Source organism: Chlamydotis macqueenii, chromosome 14, assembly GCF_036417535.1.
Source record: "Chlamydotis macqueenii isolate bChlMac1 chromosome 14, bChlMac1.mat, whole genome shotgun sequence".
NCBI lineage: Eukaryota > Metazoa > Chordata > Aves > Otidiformes > Otididae > Chlamydotis > Chlamydotis macqueenii.
In genome coordinates, this window is record NC_141569.1 from 19,398,509 (window position 1) to 19,418,076 (window position 19,568).

The 19,568-nt window shown below is 48.8% G+C and overlaps 2 protein-coding genes across 2 annotated transcripts; one reads left to right on the forward strand and one right to left on the reverse strand.

Annotated features, from left to right (window-relative positions):
* Positions 1-1,321: 1,321 nt before the first annotated feature.
* RNF14 (ring finger protein 14) lies at positions 1,322-9,443 on the forward strand. Its single transcript, XM_086759159.1, has 9 exons — positions 1,322-1,411; positions 2,022-2,225; positions 2,759-2,921; positions 3,440-3,591; positions 3,943-4,470; positions 4,896-5,124; positions 5,790-5,962; positions 6,545-6,675; positions 7,855-9,443. The coding sequence occupies exons 3-9, from the start codon at positions 2,768-2,770 to the stop codon at positions 7,910-7,912; spliced, it is 1,425 nt and encodes a 474-aa protein (XP_086615285.1). The 5' UTR covers positions 1,322-1,411; positions 2,022-2,225; positions 2,759-2,767; the 3' UTR covers positions 7,913-9,443.
* A 1,352-nt stretch (positions 9,444-10,795) lies between these two features.
* Positions 10,796-15,732, reverse strand: GNPDA1 (glucosamine-6-phosphate deaminase 1). The gene is made up of 6 exons (XM_086758996.1): positions 15,411-15,732; positions 15,238-15,339; positions 14,170-14,352; positions 13,362-13,546; positions 12,513-12,687; positions 10,796-12,225 (listed from the first exon to the last, which is right to left on the reverse strand). The coding sequence occupies exons 1-6, from the start codon at positions 15,532-15,534 to the stop codon at positions 12,128-12,130; spliced, it is 867 nt and encodes a 288-aa protein (XP_086615122.1). The 5' UTR covers positions 15,535-15,732; the 3' UTR covers positions 10,796-12,127.
* Positions 15,733-19,568: the final 3,836 nt, after the last annotated feature.

Here is a 19,568-nt window from a genome sequence, read left to right on the forward strand (position 1 = left end):
ACAGATTGAAGCAAGTGAAAACTACAGCGCTCTTAGGAACTCGTGGAGAGGTTTGGTCAGTGCATCGAGTCAAAACACTTAGGTAGCTAACTACTCCCAGTAAGCAGTATTTCTTGCCATTATAACTGTATTTAGGAGTTTTGATATTCTTACTAGACCTCCAGGAACAGTCAGAAGCTGATTCTCCATGGTCAGTCAATCTTGTTTTAAAGGGGTGAGACGGCTTGTTCCTTTTCTCCTGTGGGTGGCAGCAGCAGTGTCTCGGGGCAGGGCCCGTGAAGGCCAGGCCTGCACGAGGGTAAGGGGAGAGGGGGGTGCTCCTGCTGGAGCCTGAAGCCTAGCCTCTCCCTGTCTTAGTCTAGCCCTGGTTTTTGTGTTAACATGCTACTCCGGGTTTGTTTTGATTTGCACTTGAGCAGTTCCTAGTAACACACCTAGAGTCGGTGTGTTTCTTGCCTAGCTGCTCCCCTCCCACGGGCTGACTCAGATTTGTCACCTGGTCCGGGGGGAGCAGCTGTACACTCCTGCAGATCATGGCTGCTCCTGGACAGGGAGGTGTGCTCCTGGCACACTCCCCAGCTGACTCTGTAACCTTTTAACTCTAGTTCTGTAGAAACGATGAATACCTGTACTTCAGCTGCCTCCACTGATTGTTCAGTCTGACTTGTTCCTAACTTTTTCTGAAGGGGATATGCTTGCTTCCAGAGGCCTTCATTTGGAATGCTTGGGGTTTGTTTTCTTTCTTTCCCAGGAAAAGAAAGACCTGACCCATTTGGCTTTTTTTTTTTCCTATGAGCTTTATACAGTGATTTGCTTCTCATACTGACTGTCATTAAACTTGCAAACATCACTTTGTCTGTGTTAAAATCTAAAGCTGAAACACCCAAGAAATAAATGCACTGGATTCTACTGGATCACCTTCTCCAGCTGTTGATTGCAAGGAAGAGAACTGTGTCGGGGTGGAGGTGAGGGCTGTGTCCTTTGTTTTTGGAGGTGTGCACGACGCCTGTATTGCGGCCAAGGGTGGAGCTGTTCTTTACAGATGTCAATCGCAACCCGTGGTGCTGGGGCTCTGCTTGCCAAGGGCGGGTGCCGGGAAGGGTGGGGGGGTGGCCGGCGGCGGCTTCTGAGCGTTGCCCCGCCTGGGGCAGCCCTTCGGGGTCCCTCCAGCCCCCACCCTGGGGGAGCCCCACGCCCGGGCCGGGCTGCGCGGCGCTCCCCGGGCCGGACCGCGGTCCCGGCGCTGCCGTCCCTCCCGGCCGCTGGGGGCGCTGCGGTGGCGGGGCCGGGGCGGAGCCGCTCCGCTCCTCTTCGCGGCGCCGGCCGGGCCGTGAGGGGCTGGGCCGGGCCCGGGCGTGCCCCGCCTCGCAGTCCCCGGACCCGCGTGGCTCCCCCGCGGCGGGGGTAACCGGTGAGGCGGGCTGGCGGGCGGAGGAGCGGGCCGTGTCGTGCCGTGCCGTGCCGTGCCGCAGGAACGCGGGGTGGGGGCCGGCAGCGCCGGGCCTGTGGGCTGCGGAGCGCCTGGCGCGGCCCGGGCCTCCCTCCGCCCCGCGCGGCCTGGCTCCGGCGGGCCCGGGAACCGCGGGCAGGGTGGCGGAGGTGGCGGGGTGCGGTGCTGCCGCCGGGCCGAAAGGTGGGAGCGGCTGAAAATGAAATAACAGCTGCCTGCTGAAAATGTGGCCTTTTCTGTAGTTCTTCCCCTGCTCCCGGCGCTTTGGGGTTGTGCTTTTCCTTCCCGCGCCGCCGGTTCGGCAGGGCCGCCGGCTCTTGGCTGCCCGGCAGTGGGCAGCGGGGGGGCGCGGGGCGGCGTTTCTGATGGCACCGTGGGGCCGGTGCCGGGCTCCCGGCGTAGCCCGGCTCGCAGCCGGGATCGCAGCGGTGCCAGGCTGTGGTATGGGTGCGTGACTGCTGCTGGAGCTGGGAAAGGTGGCTCTGAGTTCCTGCGTTCCGCGTTTGTCAGCGTTCATAATGACAGTGCTGGGGGACTTCAGTCCCCCTGAGCGTTTGTTTTTTTGCTGCAGGCAGCTCAGAAGTACCGGCGCCGTTCCCACATGCACTCTGACGACGTAGCCGGCGTTTTCCATGCCTTACGTGAGAACCAGTTCACGACCTCCAGTTCTCCCAGAGGAATGATCAGGGGCTCTGCTCTGGCCCTACGGACGTGGCTGCCCTCGGTCCGTAACCTGTACCCACAACTTCGCCACTGCCCGGCTGTGAATAAAAAGGTAATCCAGTAAATGTGGCTTTATTTGCCCACATCTAGAACTGAAATGATGTAGGAGTGCATCTGCAAGATGCTTACCTAGGAATTTAAGCTTCTTATTGATATCTTCAGTAACTTTAATCATAAACAGGGCTGTTTGCTTGTTTGTTTCAGAACATTGATGCAATAGTAATTTATTTTTCTTGGTTTTTAGTCTGTTTTCCCTTTCAAACATTAATGAAATGTCCATGTGTCACTTTTGCTATCAGTCTATTTCACTATTTTTTTCCCACTTACACTTGTCTTTAGCCACTAACACTTAAAGACAGTTTGCTTTTTGACGTTTCAATATTGTGTTAAGGTGGTTTCTTATTTTATAAAGCTATCAATATTTTTTTCAACCTGTAAAAAAAGCTTAATTATATTTTACATTGGTTTATATCAGTTATTTGGGTTTCTAAATCTTATAGTAGTATAAAATAGATACCTCAAATTAATAATTTGAATAGGATGCGTTAACTCAGTTGATCTTGTAGAGTGATGTTAACTCCACAGAAAATTTAAATGTCTTCAGAAGACAAAGAAGCTCAGGAGGATGAGCTGCTGGCTCTGGCTAGCATTTATGATGAAGATGAGTTTAAGAGAGCAGAGTCTGCCCAAGGAGGAGAAACAAGAATTTGTCTGGAGTTGCCCCAAAACTTCAAAATTTTTGTGAGTGGTGAGTTGAGATGTTTTGTGTTATCCCAAAATTAGTTCTTACCAAGCCAATTTTCTGGTAGAGGCCTAGATGGTTGCTGCTCTGGTGACCTAGAGGAGCACTGAGAGAGCCATGAGTGACCCTGTCCTGCGCTTGTGGTAATGTTGGGGTTTGTGTCTGGGTGGGTGGTTTCATACAAACAACCTCTTTGGTGAACTTTGAAATGAGAGATGAGTAATAGTATTTCTTTGGAATAATTAAGTTCATTTCTTTCTTGTTTCTTCCTTGAGGATATGTCTTTCCAGGTTCTTGGTTTGTGCAGGATCTGGTGTTTCACAGTACTGGTGTTTACTGGTTTAACCCTGTGCATATCACCCTATGAAATTTTACTGCACTGAGTTTTGTTCTTTAGGGTGGAATAAATCATTTTAAACCAGAAATTTATCAAATAAAAAGACGTATCTTTTGTAAACAGTTACAGTTCATTAGTGTTCATTTTATTATTATTCCTCAAACCATCTCAATTCTCTTTGATTCAGGCAATTCCACGGAGAGCCTCCAGAACAACGGGTTTGAATACACCGTTTGCTTTCTGCCTCCCCTTGTGCTGAATTTTGAGCTCCCACCGGACTACCCGTCAACCTCCCCCCCGGCATTTACCCTCAGTGGAAAATGGCTCTCCCGAGCCCAGGTTTGCAAAATAGTTTTAACATTTTAACAGAGCTTTTGTGATCGTGAGTAAGTTCCTGATTAACAGTGCTCTGGGGGATGTTAATGTAGTAGATGGAAGTGAAATTAAGACAAACTGTTAACGTTGCACTTTCAGTTGGCTCTTCTTTTGTTTCTTACTTGTTTTTATTTGGTTGCCGTTCTGAGGAGTGAAAGCTTGCATCTATGAGCATTATTTTTATGTGTGTTTTATGTATATATGAAAACTCTAGAATCTGAAATCTAAATATGCACTGAGGGGGACCATGGGAGAGGAAAACAGTAGTGCGTTGTCAGAACTTGCTGAAATCTGGACTTACTTTTTCTTTTCCAGCTCAGTGCTCTTTGCAAGCACTTAGACAACGTATGGGAAGAGAATCGAGGCTGTGTGGTCTTATTTGCCTGGATGCAGTTTCTGAAGGAAGAAACGCTGAGCTACCTGAATATTTCCTCCCCATATGAGCTGAAAATGGGCCACCAAGGGAATGGGCAGAGTCGGACGCCTTTGGTCCCTCCCGACGCTGAGAAGGATTGTGGTGGTGCAGCAGGCTCTGCCGCAGCTGAGGAAGAAATCGTTGATGCAAGAGCCGTGCAGGATGTGGAATCGTTGTCGAGTCTGATCAGGGAAATCTTGGACTTTGATCAGGCTCAGAGGAGGAAGTGCTTTAACAGTAAGATGTACTTGTGCAATATCTGCTTCTGTGAGAAGCTGGGCAGTGAGTGTATGTACTTCACCGAGTGCAGCCATGTGTACTGCAAAGCGTGCCTGAAGGACTACTTTGAAATACAGATCAGGGACGGTCAGGTCCACTGTCTCAACTGCCCAGAACCGAAGTGTTCTTCTGTTGCTACTCCTGGCCAGGTAATAGACGTGTGCAAGCAGTGGTGGTAGAGTTCTGCTAACTTACCAATAATTATGGAAGACAAGGTGTGGCTTTTCGTGGTGAGCACTGTGAACGTACCTGGGGACTTTTGTTTCACACTCTGAGTCCCGCAGAGGCATCAGAGTTAAAGCTGGATCACGTGGCATGTGTTTGGCCCACTCTGTAGTACTGGCACTGGTCAGAGGCCTGAATTAATGTTGCATTGCATTTGACACTGCATGCTTTTAATTTGATTAATTATTATTAAAGTAGCATTTCTAGGAGTATTTTTGTGGCCTGTTGGAGAATATAAAGTGGATTCATCCCAGCTGTAGGAACTTTTTCATTGACTTACTGGTTTTTACTGAAGCTAGGAGGCTCAGAATTTCAGATGCATGTAATCTTCCTTTGCCCTTTTGTTTAGGTTAAAGAGTTGGTTGGAGAGCAGCTCTTTGCACGTTACGACCGCCTGCTTCTGCAGTCTAGCTTGGACCTGATGGCGGATGTAGTGTATTGCCCTCGCCCGGGCTGCCAGACACCAGTCATGCAAGAACCGGGTTGCACCATGGGCATCTGTTCCTGCTGCAACTATGCTTTTTGTACGCTCTGTAAAATGACTTACCATGGGGTCTCGCCCTGTAAAGTCACTGCGGGTGAGTCGGCGTATTTCCGAAGTGGATCACGAAACAATTAAGTCTTGTGTGAAAAAGACTGAAAGTCAGAAATTAAGCAAGGAAACTCATCAACACATGAGTTTTCTAAAAGATGAGACAGATTCATTTGGTGCAGGCCTGTTACTGGCAATTAAAAAATATTCCTTTGGTGACATTCTGCAGCTCAGGAAGTCCCTAAACTGCTGATTGTCAAATTCTGAGAGGCCATAGCAGGGGAAGAGTAATTTTATATCTGCCTTTTTTTACCCTTTCAAGTGAATCCACTAGTTTCTGTTGGCAGAGTTGATACTGGAATCAGGTGGATGCTCCTCTGTCTGTTGGCCTCAAAATCCTGTGGCAAAGTTTAATTAAATGTGTGTTCAAAAAAAAAAAATTCTGTTTTTCAGTTTATTTTACATTGTAGATTTGTTCTGATGCCATTGACTGGTCTCTTTAATAATGAAATGGTGTAAAACCGTGGAATTTTGAGCAGAAGGGTTTTAATATTCTGATATTTTTCTTACATATTCTAATGTTTTACTTGCTCTTTAATTAACAATGTTGCTTTCCTTGGAGAATACTTTATGCTGTTATAGCTGGACTTCTTTATATGATATATTACAAAAGCTGTTGTTTGTTGGTTTGGTTTTTTTTTTGTTCTCCAGAGAAATTAATGGATTTGCGAAATGAATACTTAGAAGCAGATGAGGCAACTAAAAGATTTTTGGAACAACGCTATGGCAAGCGAGTGATTCAGAAAGCCCTGGAGGAGATGGAGAGTAAAGAATGGCTAGAGAAGAACTCCAAGTCTTGTCCTTGCTGTGGGACTCACATAGAGGTGGGCATGGAGGGGAAAGGCTGAGAATGGTAGTAACTCTTAACAGAAACTAACAAATTCAGTCAGTTCTGCATTTAGGCTGGAACAGGGATTGATTTGTAGCCTCCAGATGCACCAGGGAAGGTAAATTTCTAGGAAATGGTAAGAGAACTTCCCATTCTGTCTGTGTTATATAGAAAAGGAGGTGGTGTTACTCGAGCTCAGGGACCTGAGTAAATACAGCGACTGGTATCGTTCAGATTCCAGTACTAAAAAGATCCAGGTTGAATACGGATCCAGATGAATCCCTTTGTTTTCCATGTGTTTCAGGCTACTGCTGTTTCAAACTACAGCCAGGAAATAAACCTAGCTTCAGAAAAATATTAATTTCCAGTATTATTAGTATTAAAGCCAATTTACAATTCTGTCAATCTAGCTCCTAGTTCTTCTGAACAGTGAAAAAATATCAGTGTTCCGATAGAGTCGGGGTAAAATGCATTCAGTAGTTGACGCAGTTTTGAGGACTGTTACCATGCAGAGACAGGCCTGAAGGCTGACGTGGTGGGGTTTTGTTACTCCAATGTCCTGTTCTCTTTCCCTCAGAAACTAGATGGCTGTAACAAAATGACGTGTACCGGCTGCATGCAGTATTTCTGCTGGCTCTGTATGGGTTCTCTGTCACGGGTGAACCCATACAGGCACTTCAATGATCCATCCTCCCCGTGCTTTAACAGGTCTGTATTTACATCTATTTCTTTAGCGCCGTACCACGTATTTTTCTACTTTTTCTTACAGTCTCTCCCAGGTTATTCTTTCCTTGAAATTTGTAGCTATACAGTTTAAGATGCCGTTTCTTCTCAAATATTAACACTTACAAGGATCCAACACTAACAATAAAAAAATCAGGAGTGATTCGGGATGTGGTTTTGCTTTTTAAGAATTTTTGTTTTAAAATTCTGGAGAAGTCTTCTGGGCCTGTTCGGATGCTTTACTTGCTGCCTCTGACTGAGAGACAGCCTGTAGTGAAACCTTTCCTTGCAGAGGCTCAGGTATATGATAGCGAATAGAAGGTTTTGGGTAAAAAAGCTGCAGACTTGGCTTACATCACCCCTTACTAGGGATATATCAAGGGACAAAGGATGCTGCTGCTGTCTGGACAAATGGAAGGGCGGGCGGGTCAGCGAGGTGAAATAATGGCAGCCTCTAAGCTTGCATGCATTCCAGTGGGCGATGTGCCCATCGCTGAGCTATACAGTGCCGGGATACCAAAGTCAAACACCAATGGTTCACTCAGTCCTCCGCCATCTATCCTACTGTAATACGCGTGGCTGACAGGATTTATTTTTTTTCGTGTTCTTAGCCCTTCTTTTTCAGCATTCCCTCTTCTCCCAACAGTAATTTTTTCACTTCCAACCCTGTTTTCCTTTCTGTTTTTCTTCTGATGTTCTTTTTTCTTTCCGTTTAGCTTAACCTCTTTGTAAAAAAAAAAAAAACACATTCCCTTTTGTGTTAACCCCCCCTTCTGCCTCTATGTTATAGTCATTTGCCCAGCTCTCTCGTCCCATTAGATTTTAAGCTGCTTGGAGCAGGCGGGCTTGGCTGCTGGTTATATACTGCCTAAAGAGCAGCTAGGAATGGCAGCATGCTAGGTGACTTACTACGGTTTGGATTACTGCGATCTTCAGGGATTTCTTGAGCCATCATGTTTTTAAGGTGCTGCACAGCCTTCTGGTGTACTGTGCTGCAGGAGTGTGGAGCAGCTTATTTTAATTGACACTGATTGCGGTATGACGCTGACAAAAATTGAGAAACTCGCTGCTTTTGTATTTTTGGTCACATTTAGATTTTTTTTCTTTTTAATTACATATTTTACCTTTTTCCCATCCTGATGTAGGTTACTGTCTGTCTTGCAGGTTGTTTCAAGCCATGCATATTGATGGTGAGTTCTGGGAAGCTGACGATGAAGACTAGTAGCTTTCTCTAGCAACAAAAGCTGAACAAACCAGAGACAAATGCTTTTCCATTTTTGTGTCAAGTTTGTTTGCTTTTCACTTCCATTACGTGATAGAAGGGTAACTGCCTTGCACGGCAGGATACTCGCTCTTCAGAGGCTGTTGCCAAAACCAAAGGAGACCATTTTACCCATCCCATAGTCAGGATCACCAATAATCATATCGATTGTTAAAGACAACACAACCAGTCAGAAGCTGGAAAATTACTGGGAAAACGCATACTAAGAGGCGTCCCTTTTCCAAAAGCAAGCAAACCAAACTGAAGCCCCAAATCATACAAGTATTTGGGGGTTTCCTTTAGGGAGACCGACCTCTCGAGGACCTTGGCTCGTATCCCCTGTGGGTTTAGGGCAGTTTTGTGACAGCTGTAGGGCTCTTTCTGGAGCTGTCTAGTGCTGCTGCTTGGACAGGGAAGGCTTTCTGATACAATACAGAAAATGTCTTCTGTATTCAGCAACTGAGCCTGTTGCTTCTATCGCATTCCCAGGCCTGTTTCTCTGAGAAGCAGCTCACTGCTCTGTGCCTCTTGCTTTCTAACGATGGTAAAATGTATTATCCCTAGCGCCCTTCTTACTGGCTCTGATGCCTAGGCCTTTGCATTACTGAATGCTTTGGCAGAAAATGACCAACAGAAATCTGAATTTTTTCCAGAAATCTGAATCAGTTTGATGAATCATCTCAGCATTGCTGTTGTACTAACTCACATCGCTTCTCCTTGCTCTGACAGTGATGAGTGCTAAGGCAAACAGCTGAGTGTGTGGCCAGTGCGAGGGTGAAAAGTGTCAGTCAGATATCGAAACACATTTTTATGGATGCGTAGTTGAGATTAACTTGAATTCTTCGAGATACTGAAAACCACCTTGTCTTCTCAGATGATCAAGTAATTTATTTTTTACTAACTCTTCATATAAGAAATTTGATTAGTTGATAGTTTTCCTTCTGGACTAGATCCCTTATTTCCGCTGTTCTTGCACTTCAATTTATTTCCAAACCCAAATTGTTTCCCCTAAAAGCTGAGTAAGTAGTTTTGTGAGCATGAAAGTAATTACTGGAGGGAACCACTAATTTTTTAGAAGATTTTCCACTTGCAGAATGGTCTAAAAATTTACTTTGAAATTAAAACTGGATGTGCTGTGTTCAAAACAAATAGCGGGGTCCAGATGGATAGCTTAGGAGCTGGAAGGCTTCAGAAACTCAAGGTGAACACCTCTCACTCAGTTTTGACTGCTAGTAAATAAATTTATACTCTGATATCTGGCCAAAAAGGACTGCTGATTTAGTTCCTTGCACAGAGGATGAAAGCCTGTACTATTAGAATTGGCAGTGATTAAAAAGGTAAGAGATGGTAAGAGCAGATCTCTTGCCGTGCTTTAGGCTATAGGACATTGTGTAGGGGAAGTTTACATTGCGTGTGGTTTCAATTGTATTTTCTGCACCTTTCACATGCACTAAATTCACTTTAAGACAGTAAACGTAGTTGTCTCCCTGGTTGTCTTCGTTATGGCATGTGTGCAGCAGCGCAGGTCAGCGCGTGGGACAGAGCTCCGCTCTGCAGCGGCGTGGCGATCGCCTCCGGTGCTCGTGTGCCGCGGGGCCCAGGTGCCCGCGGGCACAGCCGGCTGTAGGGTGACACCGAGACCTGGGTTCACACAGAGCTCGAGTGAAGTAGGCAGAGGACGTGTTCTGCTGATAGAAGTTTGGATGGTTATGTACGCAAAGAGCCCTGATTTTCCCTGGGAGTTGCAAGGCCCTAACTGATCCGCGGCTATCCTGACACTGCTGTGGGAACGCCATGTTGGATGGAGCCAGCTTTTAGCTGCACTCCCCACCGTAGTTTCCACCTTGGCCACCGTTTTTAACTCCACAGGCTGAGACCAAAAGCTGCGTCCTTGCGGAAGGGGCTTTCTTCCTGCTAAGTTGCCAGGTGGGGAATGTTTGTTACAGGAGAAGCATGCGCTTAAACCCTGTTTTCCTGCCTGGAAATTGAGATGGTGTTGGTGTTGAACCTGCAGGAGGCTGAGAGGTGCCTGCTGCCAGGACAGAGGTGGGCTGAGGGCAGGGCCTGGGCGCCAAAGGGCACGTTGAGATGGAAAGCCTTGGCTGGGTATGTCTGCCAGAGCTACCAGAGCACAGGTGCTGTGGTGAAGTATTTGCTTTCAAGAACTTTGTGAGGAGAGAGGAGGAACAGTGATTAAGTCACCACCGTGTCCATCAATTCTGGACACTTGGGGACCCCTGGGCTGGAGCTGCCAAATTCTGCAGTGAGGCAGAGGAGGACAGACCCCCTGAGGAGGGAATAAGCAGTAGGACGATCGCCTGGTATTGCAAAGGCAGGACAGCTAAAACCAGAGCCTGTCTTCACGGACAGAAAGCAATGCAGGCAGCTGTGGTAAGGCGGTGTAGAGTTTCTTCCTCTTACAAACCGCACTTTCTCCATTTCTGTGCATGCACAGCAGGAGCATTAGATTATTTGCAGAACTTTGTGCTACTACGTAGAAAGCTGTGACCTCCTCCCTTCTTTTTTAAAGATCTCCACTTTTTAATATGAGCCGGCTGCTGCCTGCCAGGACAGAACCTCAGCAGGTTTTGGTGGAAACTGGCCGGCGGACACTGGACAAGGCAGGGAGCTTGTGAAGCAGAGAGGAGCAGTAGCTATTTCTACCGAACTGCTTTTGATACAGCTTTGGTTCTAGGTGACGGAGAAATCTTGTGCAAAGTAACAGCTCTTTCTCATGCTTTGAAGGTTTTGTGTTTCTGTTCAAAGGTGGTACTACAAGTCCTGTTCAGCCACAAACTGTTCCGTGTTTCACAAGCACAGACTGAGAACCAGATACACTCAATGTGACCATTTAGAAAAAATTAAGACATTTACTGTAAAAAGTTACATTACAGATCAACAGCTTACAAAATCTCTGCATAAAGAAAATAAATCCTGCCCAGTTTGTCTTGCCCGTCATGTGACAGCATTTTCTAGGAAACGCAGCAATCCAGTTCCAAAATTGGTGGAGTCAGTGCCAGCACAGGCTGCTGTCTGCCTGTGTGGGGCTTCTTAGTTAAACATAGGCTGAGGCCAGAGGGAACAGAGTGCTTCCTCTGAGGCTTACTTGGCATTTCCTTGTAGCGATGTAAAGCACTGGGAGGGGCGGAGAGAGAACTTACTGCTTCAGGCTCTGCACTGACGCGAATAAGAGGGCTGAGCAGCACTGAGAGAAGTTGTTTTTGCTTGATCTGAATAAATCTACCTTCCTGTCGTACGGCATAAAGCACCAGGGCATAGAAAATCATACCCTGAAACTGAGCATAAAAGGCTTCTTGTGTGACAACAAATAAAATCTCATGGCTGCGTAAATGGTACTGCATTATTAATACAGCACTGCTGAATGCGGTCTGCAGCCTCCCTTTTGCTGAGACGGTCTCAAGTCCAACATCTGGCTCAAAGCAGGGTTCAGCCAAGGCTTTATCCAGTCAGGTCTTGAAAACCTCTTAACGACAGAGACTGCATCATTCTGGGGAACATGCCCCACTGCTTGACCATCCTCATGGGTCATTTTTTTCCTTATATCCAGCCTGAGCATCTTGTCTCAACTCAAGCCCCACTGTTTCTTCTCATCTTCCCCCCGCACGCTGCCCAGGAGAGCCTGGCTTCATCTCGATGACCTCCTCGGAGCTTGAAGCACACTGCTATAGGTCATGCTGAAGCTTTCCCTTCTCCAGGCTGAACAAGCTCCGTTCCCATTTTACATGGCTATAACGTAAAAGTGTACTGCGGATGGGGAACGACACACAAGGTACCTGTCCTAACTGCGAGGAATACATCCCAAAGCCATTATCCTTTTGCTTTCTGCAACATTGTACTTTCCCTTGTCTTCACATTTCAGTTTTGGGGCCTTCAGTCCACATGATTACGGTTGCTTCATAGATGAAACAACTCATTCTCCACTGACTTTACCTTCAGAGAATAAGCTAGCAGGGGAGGTCTGTGGAACACCGGATACTGGATCCCATCCTCACTGGGTTAAGGCAGGTGTTGCACCTGTCTCCTTAACGGAGAGAAGCAAGCACATAATAATTTTGCTAATTTAAGAACAATTGTGAGTTTCTGCAGCAATTCCCTTTCTTCACAGCTGCTTTTCCACAGAAAAGCTGGTTCAGCATTACTCTGAACAGCGAGAAATCAATCGCTGTATGGCTTCTTCGACTGGCTTCTTTCGGCTCCCGTCTCCTTCATGCTGTATAAGGGTTCCACGAGCTTGTTGTGAACCAGCATTAAACCTGATACAGCAAGTGAAAAGGTGACTTAGGTAGACATCATAAAGCAACATTCTCATTCATTGTATGCTAGTGAAATTAGAAATTACTAGAGTCCTCGTTCCTTTGCTCCCATGCCCACACCGTTAAGCATTCCCTTTGCACTTTCACTGTCACTGTACCTCTCAGCCGTTCTATTTAAGGAATGTACGCCTTTGGGAGCTGGTTAAACAGAAACATCCACTGCAAAGCATGGCTTGGGCCACTTAAAAACTAAGCACAACAGCTGCTTGGCCTCGTCAAACACTCACCTTTAAAGTATTTCACTGTTTTAACTTTGAGTTCCAGCGTGGCATCCTCATCGCACACAAACACGGTGTTGGGATGTTGCTGGAAAGCAGACACTGTCCACATGTGGCTGACACCTTCCTCGATGGCTTTGTACAAAGCAAAGGCTTTGTGGGCTCCTGTGATAAGAATCATCACCTGCACGCCGAGACACGGAGGACGGCAGTTAGAGTCCAGAAGACATGTTCAGAGAGAGCACACCCACACCCTGCTGAACGGAGAGAGGTCTGCACCGGTCCCTAACAGGAGAATGTCCATCATCCTCCCCAGGGGCACTTCACTGTGTCACAATTCTGTCTGCTCTGGCTGCCTTTTATTTGTCAATTAAATCACAGCCTGGTGGGTCACGGTAATGATTCAGATCCTTTGAGCTCCCCTGTTAAGCCCCTGTACACCAAGCCCTAACAAGTATAAATCAAGGTATAGACTCAGTTAAGCGCCATTCCCTGTGGCTTTCATGATCTGCTGGTGTAACGCCAAGTCAGCCAGTGATTCCTGCATTTATTTCCCCAGATGAGCTTCTCAACCAAAGACATCCTCCCAAACCTTTCCAGCTCCCTGTGGATCACAACTGTACTGCAGGGTTCCACAAATGTAAGTGGAGCAAAAATGGCAGACAGCAAGAGCCTTTCCGTAGCGTCGCAGGATGGAAGAGAAGAGGAGGCTGAGGTGTGCGGCAGCCTGTGGCCGGAAAGGCGCAGGCTGGCCTACGCCAGCAGGGTGCATTGCTGCTCCAAGGCTGCGCCAGCTTTAGCTACTCCGGGAAGCCCTGCTCAAGAGCTACTGCATGAAGTCCCTGCTTTTCTCCTAACCTCTCTGGCATCCATGACAGTGCCTACTCCAACCGTCAAAGCCATTGTGGGGACTTTGGAGAGGTCGCCATCAAAGAACCTGGCATTAGCCAATATAGTGTCCATAGCCAAGGTCTTCACTCGTGTCCTGGACACCAAACTCGATCCAGGCTCGTTGAAGGCAATGTGACCGTCTGGGCCAATACCTGTGACAGAGAGTTTGAGAGGCAGGTCAGTGGCTGTAGTAGTTACTGTAGGAAGCAGAGCCAACAGCACTCCTATCAGAAGGACGTCCAGTGCTTCAGGAATAGATACAGATCTGAGAAAAAACACTCACAATTTTTCTGCTCAAGCTCAAATTTGCTTCTGGTAGGAAGGACAGCAAAAGTCCCCTCTGAAGCCAGCAAAGACTCTTCCCTAATGGTGCTGGGACAGCAAGTAGATGGCAGAATGTTAAGGCAAACTGATGGGAAAAGCTTGTGTTGAGCTCCTGCTGGCTCAGAGGACTCCGACTACTCCTAGCAGTTTCCTGTTAGCACTGACAATTGTAATTCATTGTGTATTTGGGACAATTCTAGCTCTGTCTTTTTTCTCCCACTAATTGTTTCCTGAATAATTCACTCACTGGATTGAAATACTTAAAACTGGGGAAGCAGTACACTGGAAGACAAGGCTGCCAGCACACAAGTGCCCAGGGCAATGGCTTTCACTGCAGACCCACTGAACTGCACTGAAAATGAACTCTCCTGACAACAAATGAGACAGCTGGTGGAGGAAAGGCAGTGTTTCCTGCCAGAGCTTAGGAACCGTTAGTCCTTCGGGTTTTCACCTCCAACAAAGAGTTCAATTCCTCCGGCTGCTCTGATTTTATCCTCAAATGCGTCACACTCTGCCTGTAGATCAGGTGCGTTTCCATCCAAAATGTGAACGTTTTCTGCCGAGATGTCAATATGCTTAAAGAAGTTATTCCACATGAAGGAATGGTAACTTTCCGGGTGATCCCTCGGGAGACCTGGAACAGAACATGCATGGGACTAAGATCAACTGCAAGAATATCCTCCGTAATATAAACCACAAAAAGCAGGCGTGCACTGTGCCTCATCTATACCACCTTTACAGCCTTCCTCCCAGTTTGTATTAGCAAAGACAAAAAAAATTGTGCAGAAGCCTGGGAAATAACTTACTGCATACATTTTTCCCCTCGAATGCTATAAACCCACACTGCACTGCCTATTCCCTAATGCTGCTTGGTTAGGATTGTTCACAGAAAACTGCTTGACCAAAGTAAAATTAGCATTAGCAAATATTTAGCCTATATGTTTTTCACCTTTGGAGCTTTAGGCTTGCCTGCTAATCTCTCTGTACTCTTTCTTCTGGAGAGGCTATTTCATCACAGCTTCATGGACGAAGCAGTCCTCTATCTTCACAGGAGCGCGCGTTGGGTATGGGAGGGCACTTGGACAGGTATCACATCGGTCCTTGTAAGAGACCCGGAGCTAAAGTGACCTTTATAATCCCAGAGCAAAGGTGGCAGTTAAATTGCACGCTATCTTGGCTTGCAACGATAAGATGGATCTTCAGCTGGTCAGTACCTAAGTTCAGGTACAATACAGCAGTGTCTAATACCAGGCAGCGCCTGACACCCTTTCATATTTCTTATGTAGGTTTCCAAATTTCCAAATTCCAAATTTAACTCCCTTGGCTAACGCCAGTTTTATCCCTCCTACCTTGAACCTTTCGCAGGCGGGATTTTCCGCACCCACCGTGCACGAACGAGCCGGTCGGGCTGCGGCACAGAGTGCTGGCGGCCCTGCCTCGGTAACCGGACGCTGTCCAGACAGAGACACACAACACACAGCCAGCGGCAGCCAAACACCTCTCCCCGGCGGGCACTCACCCACGTACTCGTCCATGTTGAAGGTTTTCACGTACTGGAAGGAGAGGTCCCCGTTCCGACAGTACTCCACCAGCTTCCTGTAGCAGCCCAGCGGCGTGCTGCCTGCGGGGTAGCCGCCGCCTCAGCCCCCGCGGGAAGGACGGCCGGCCCCCGCTCCCGGCCCCGCTACCCACCTGTGGGCAGCCCCAGGGTGAAGAAGCGCCCGGGGCCGGGCCCGAAATGGACGATGCGGTTGCGGATGTACTTGGCGGCCCACTCGCTGGCCTGCGCGTACGTCTCCAGGATGATGAGCTTCATGGCGGGAACCGAGCTGAGCCGCGCCGCTACGCCGCCATCTTACCTCCGCCTTCCCGCTCACCGACCGGCCGCTCTGCCGGCGATCACCTCAGCGGGCGGAGCCGAGGCAGCGGCGCGGCCCGGGGCCGCCCTCCGCGGAGGTGGGCGGTGAGCGCCGGGGCCGGCCCTTCACGGCGGCCGCGGGAGGCTCCGAGCGCGGCCCCGGAGCCCTGAAGCGCCGCGGGGCGGGAGGAGCGGGCCCGGCCCCCGCGGCCGGGGAGGCGGGAGGCTCGCAGGGGCAGCATTTAGGGTGAGGAGTCAAAGAAGCGGTTAAATACAAGAGTAATGAAGTGCTTGGGCTGCGAGCCATCTGCTCAAATGAACTGAAATCACACTGGAAATGCGCTTCATGCCTGGACCGAGCTTTTGGGAACCAACGTTTTCCCCAAATATGTTAAAAAGGCAACAGATCTTTAAATGTCCTTATTCCTTTGTGCTTCTGCTCGGGCGTCACTGCAGGAATCCGCCTGACTCGGACCTTCGGCCGCTCTGGGTGTCTGGCAGCGACCTGCGATCCCCAAAGCGAAGCCACCGGCCGTGTCCTGGCCGGGAACGCGCGGCTCTCGCACTCGAAGCGTTCTGTAGGGACCCGCTTCAGGGCACGGTGGGGTCGTTCTGGGGCTTCGGCTGTGGGGACGACGCACAGGCCATGACCTGCAGATGTCTGTGCTGCTCCTGAGAGCAGCGGTGTCCCCAAAAGGCCTTTCTGCTGTTGCTCTGGCTGCCTTCAAGCTGCGATGGAAATGTGCCCGACTCTCCTGGCAAAGCTTTGGCTCCTTGTTGAGAAGCAAAGCTCTTACTTCAAAGTTAGACAGCTTTTCACTTTCATTAGAAGAAATAATAATATACAAATTGCTTCGCTAGGATCCAGCCCCTGCAGTTCCTTCTTATTTTAATAATTTAAATGACCTGGCTAGACTGAGTGCTCCTGATATTGTCACTTTGTGAGTGCTGAGAAGCCCTGGCTTGGTTTGCATTTGGATGGGGAATGATGGGTGTGATGGGCTGTAGCAAGACGGCTGTGGTCGGACACAGGAAGAGTTTTAGGCTGCAGAGGCTAAATAAGCTGAAAGCGCCATGTGTTTCCATCAGCAGTGGTTAGCCACCAGGCAGGAACAACTTTTGGTGGCTGTAGTGCTGGGTGAAGAGCTGACAGCAGCGGCACCCTCGGCTCTCCAGCAATGCAGGGCAGCCGGGGCTTTGGCTCTGTGTGAAACAGCTTTTCCACTTTTCTGCTTTTCCCATCGGGATCACATTGGTGTGACGGACCGATGGACACTGGCAGGAATTACAGTGTTGGAGGGTTCACAGGCACAGGACCGAGGTGCTGAGCTAAACAGGGGCTATGCCTACAGTGGGATGGAGGGGCAGCGGGGACCTGGCTGAGGTCTGAACGCTTCCCATCCTGGGGCCGCTTCGGTCTGTTCCCCAGGTGCTGCCGGCACAAAGGGAGTCTGGTGAGCCGGGAATCCTGACTGGCACGCCCAGACGGGAATTGTGGTGGAGAACGCATCGCCGTTATTGCAGCACACCTGCAGCTTCTGCTGTGCAAAGCCAAAAGTGCTGCAGGGCTCAGAAGGGAGAGTGCATCAGCATGTCGATTCTGCAAATAACCCACATCGGCTCGCTCAGCGTTACCAGGGAAACGCGGCAAGGGCTTGGAGGTTTCTGAAAAGCAAATACTGGAGGCGCAGACTGCATAGGAATTGATTGCAAGAGACACCATGGACTTCCCACAGCGGTGAGCTGTAGGGCAACAGCCACATCCCTCCCTGGCGTGACTTGCGGGTTGTCGGGTTCGTCTGCCATCGGAACGGCCTGTGGACAGCCCTCACCCTGTCCCCTGCCACCTGCCCTCGCCTTCTTGGCTGCACTTTGCCCCCTCCGAGGTCTGGAGAGCTGCTGCGTTTGAGGATCAGCCTTACAGCATCCAGCCTCACTGCTCACAGAACCCCAGTGTCAGGATGGATTTGCTTTAAGTTCAAATGCTGCGGGTCTGTCGATTGCAAAGGGTCTGGCTCTCTTTAATCCCCCGTGCAAGTGGCTTTGGCAGATACCGTGCACAAAGATGTAGGAGGCAGCCAGCAGCTCCAGTAAAAGCAAAATATGTTTTGATGAGAGGAAAAAACTACAATGGTGCAAGAGAGCCAGGCACGTGCATCTGCCGCCGCAGCTGCCCTGTTCTGCCCACATCCCGTGTATCTGCATACTTCACGCAGTCTTACATTACTTGGGAATGGCTCCAGGGCTGGGTTATACGTGTGACTGGCATGCAGGGTATTTTTAGGTATGATAATTTATGCATGTTATTGTTTCTGCGTTTACAGCTAGCTGTTCAAATGTTGAAGAACTTCCTGGTATCTGAACAGGCTGATTTTCCTTCCTTGCAAGGGCAGCAGATGGAAGGAAACAAGCACTTCTCCTCTGCAGAAGAAGTTGAAGTTTAACCAAGGGATTCTAACAAGCACAGCATTTTCTTTTTCTCTGTCTTGAAGTGATTAGAGTCAACAGCAGTCAGAGAGCAGGGCTTTTGCTAATGGGAACTGCTTGGGAGCACTGGGATTTTTTTCCTAAAAAAAAAGCAACAATTAAAAAATTATCTCCATAAAGGACCCTCTTTCCAAATCCTGTCATTAAAGAGTCTTTTTCATATCCACCATCTGTCACCTCTTCCTGCTCCAGCATGTTCCACTTACCTTCTCATCTCTATTTATAAGAAAAGGAGAAAAAAGATTCCACGTTGGATAAATCTGGAGGGGAGCTGCTCTCTTCTGCAAGCCCCGCTCACTGCTTAGCTTCTCCCAGCAGCACCCAAATCCCAGTTAGGAGTTTGTTGGGTGTTCACAGCAAGCCGACGTGCTAGGGCGGTGCACGAGCAGGCAGCTCCGGAGGGCACACGTGCCAGCTCCTTCCCGTTTTTTGCAGACGAGGCTCCCACGGGAAAGCTGGCAGGGCTTCACTCAGGTTAAAAACTGCTGGTCTAGCAGTAAGGGATTTAATCTGGATAGCAAGATTAAATTAACCATTGGTTAATTGTGATTTCTCCAGTAGGCTGAAGAAATAATGGAGCGACAAAGATCACTGGTGAAATCAGTGAGTTAGGGCTCCAAAACTCGGGCTCGGACTAGATGAAAGCAGTTTGGAGCTCAGCTGTCTGCCTTGCCCGGTTCTGCTGTTGAATTTCAGGAGAAGTCCCCTTGGGAAAGTCTTCCATCTCAGTGCCGCTGCTGTCTTCATTCCCCTTCCTTACAATACTCGTGGCTTACTGGGGCATCGTTTTCCGCACCAGTGAACATGGCACTGCTTGGGCCGCTCGAGCGTGTGCAGTTGTGCTGGCTGTGTGTGTACTCCTCGTTACAGCAGACCCGACGTGACCGAGCAGCTTTTGTTGTTACAACAAACAGTCACCGAAAATTGCAGCTGCGTGGGTGTTTGAAGCTGCGTACAGAGATCCACGCCTGCATCTGCCGTGCCGGGGAACCTGGCCTCTGGCGAGGCCGGGCGAGGTGTGGTGCCGCTTGCGTGGCCAGGGTTATTGCGAGTCTTCGGGCCAGGGGCCCTCCTGTTCTTTTTTAGAGGCCGCGGCAGAGCAGGCTTGACCAGGCGGCGTAAAGGCAGGCACATCCAGAGCGTGGGGCCGTGCTGTCTGCCATACAGCTGGGGTTCGTGCTTGCACAGTGGTCATTGCCGGTTCTGGTTCCCCGAAGAGGAGGCAGAAGAAAGGCCCAGTGAGGCCCTGACCCACTGTAGATACGTCAGTTACGTGGCTTTAAACCAGCTCGAGATGAAAGCAATACTGAACTCTGCCAGGAAAGCTTTGAACCAGCAAAAAGCTAAAAGACGATCCAAATACAAAATGGTACCGAGTACAAAATATTAAGAAACGGAAGAACATCAAGGCATACAGTGGTGTCTTGAAGTATGTCTTAAGACTATTTTCATCCCAGTAAATTGCTAGAAACAATTGACAGCTGTATCAAAGTTAGCTACACATC

Excerpts from the sequence above, each read along its gene's own strand:
- RNF14 (XM_086759159.1), top strand. The coding sequence starts at position 2,768 with ATGTCTTCAGAAGACAAAGAAGCTCAGGAGGATGAGCTGCTGGCTCTG. Across the intron at positions 2,922-3,439 it reads CTTCAAAATTTTTGTGAGTG|GCAATTCCACGGAGAGCCTC; the intron begins GTGAGTTGAGAT and ends TCTTTGATTCAG. Across the intron at positions 6,676-7,854 it reads TCCTCCCCGTGCTTTAACAG|GTTGTTTCAAGCCATGCATA; the intron begins GTCTGTATTTAC and ends TCTGTCTTGCAG.
- GNPDA1 (XM_086758996.1), bottom strand. The coding sequence starts at position 15,534 with ATGAAGCTCATCATCCTGGAGACGTACGCGCAGGCCAGCGAGTGGGCC. Across the intron at positions 13,547-14,169 it reads AATTGAACTCTTTGTTGGAG|GTATTGGCCCAGACGGTCAC; the intron begins GTGAAAACCCGA and ends TCTCTGTCACAG. Across the intron at positions 12,688-13,361 it reads CTGTCATGGATGCCAGAGAG|GTGATGATTCTTATCACAGG; the intron begins GTTAGGAGAAAA and ends CTCGGCGTGCAG.